Consider the following 1500-nt stretch of genomic DNA (forward strand, 5'->3'; position numbering starts at 1 on the left):
TAAGAAAAAAAAAAAAAAAAAAAACCTGGAGAAATGACAGTATTATGAAATATAGTGAAGAATTAGTAAATTGAATGTACAATGAAGCCTGTTGCCCTGCTCATGAAAGTGAACCAAAAGTTTAGAATCTCTGTTATAGATAAGATTTTGAATAAATTGGTTCCTTACTTTGAAATATCATGATTTAAGAATCTTTAATCTCATTCTGTACTTAGGAAAACATTTGAAAGAATTAAAGAATTTAAAGCTCTTCAGTGGAGAGAGTGTTAGCATTTCACCTTGGTGGGGAAATCTGGCAGCTTTTCTATGAGAAAATACTTGGTTTATTATATATGTATAGTTCACAAATAACTTCTTTACATAAATCATTTTTTCATGGTTCTCCTTTATAATTTAACTGTGCCTTGGTCCAAGAAGCTGTTTTTAGAAATGCTTAAGTATTTTATACATTTTTTAAATGTTTATTCTAAGCTCCACTTAAACATCTGGGTCTAATGTGTAGTAAGGGTCTTGAGAAAAATTCTCCTTAATTTAATTCTTTCTCTTGGTCCCACCTTTATTTCAGCTTTCACCAACAATCATCAGTGGTTTACACAACATTGCAAGGAGCATTGAAACGCGAAACTACTCAGAAGGTTTGACCATCCATACCCACATAGTTAGCACCAGCAACTTCAGTGAGACCTCTGCTTTCATGCCAGTTCTCAAAGTTGTTCTCACCCAAGCCAATAAGCTTGGTGTCTAAAAAGACAGCTTCACTCCCAGCCGATATTGCCACTTTTCCAAAGAAACATGTTAAGAAAAATATTGTAAGACATGGACCAATCCTCATTAGCATGTTTCCATAGCAGCCAGTCAGGAACCTTTATGTTATTTCTGCAGATATACTCACTTTAAAACTGCTCAAAACCCTGGTGCTTTCTTTTGTTTTAATCTTTTGTTGCACATTATGATTTTCCTATTCTGCAAATAGTGTATTTCCTGGATTACACATAGTATGGTTTTCTGAGGTATTCTGACAGAATGTGGTTTTTAAACCTTACTCTTTTTAGAAAAATTGCATCTGGTTATGCATAAAGCAAAGCTAAAACTAAATTTCTTTCATGTCCTCCCTACTTTGTCCATGTCAATCAGATTAAAGTGTGTAATCCTATCTGATGTGTTTGTAGTCTTTTAAAAAAAAATTATATATATATATATAATCTGCTGAATTGGGGTATAGCTTAGGCATAAAGCACTTGCCTGTCATGTGCAAGGCCTGGGTTCCATTCTTAGCACTGTAGAGGGAAACAATAAATGGCTGCCCACAATTCAGTTTAATCTGTTTCTTATGTCTTGCTTGGATTTTACCCTGAACTGAATAAAAGTGTGAACACTAGCTTTAAATAGCTGTAGGGAAGCCACTGAACACTTCTATAGGATGCATTGAGCTTTTTTCTATTAATATTTCATTATTCTATTTGGATTTAAGATTTTACAGTTAGAAATTTGCTCACCCAT

At 33.6% G+C, this 1500-nt stretch overlaps 1 protein-coding gene across 27 annotated transcripts in view; it reads left to right on the plus strand.

The window, feature by feature from the left end:
- Positions 1-1153, plus strand: part of Sec31a (SEC31 homolog A, COPII coat complex component) — a 63643-nt gene extending 62490 nt beyond the window's left edge. For all 27 annotated transcript variants that reach the window (XM_048784738.1, XM_048784741.1, XM_048784742.1 and 24 more), the window contains one exon: positions 566-1153. In XM_048784738.1, coding sequence (XP_048640695.1) covers positions 566-745 — 180 coding nt within the window. In that variant the 3' untranslated portion in view covers positions 746-1153. The remainder of the gene's footprint in view (positions 1-565) is intronic.
- The last annotated feature ends 347 nt before the right edge of the window (positions 1154-1500 follow it).

This window comes from Marmota marmota, unplaced genomic scaffold (genome assembly GCF_001458135.2).
Source record: "Marmota marmota marmota unplaced genomic scaffold, marMar, whole genome shotgun sequence".
NCBI classification, from domain to species: domain Eukaryota; kingdom Metazoa; phylum Chordata; class Mammalia; order Rodentia; family Sciuridae; genus Marmota; species Marmota marmota.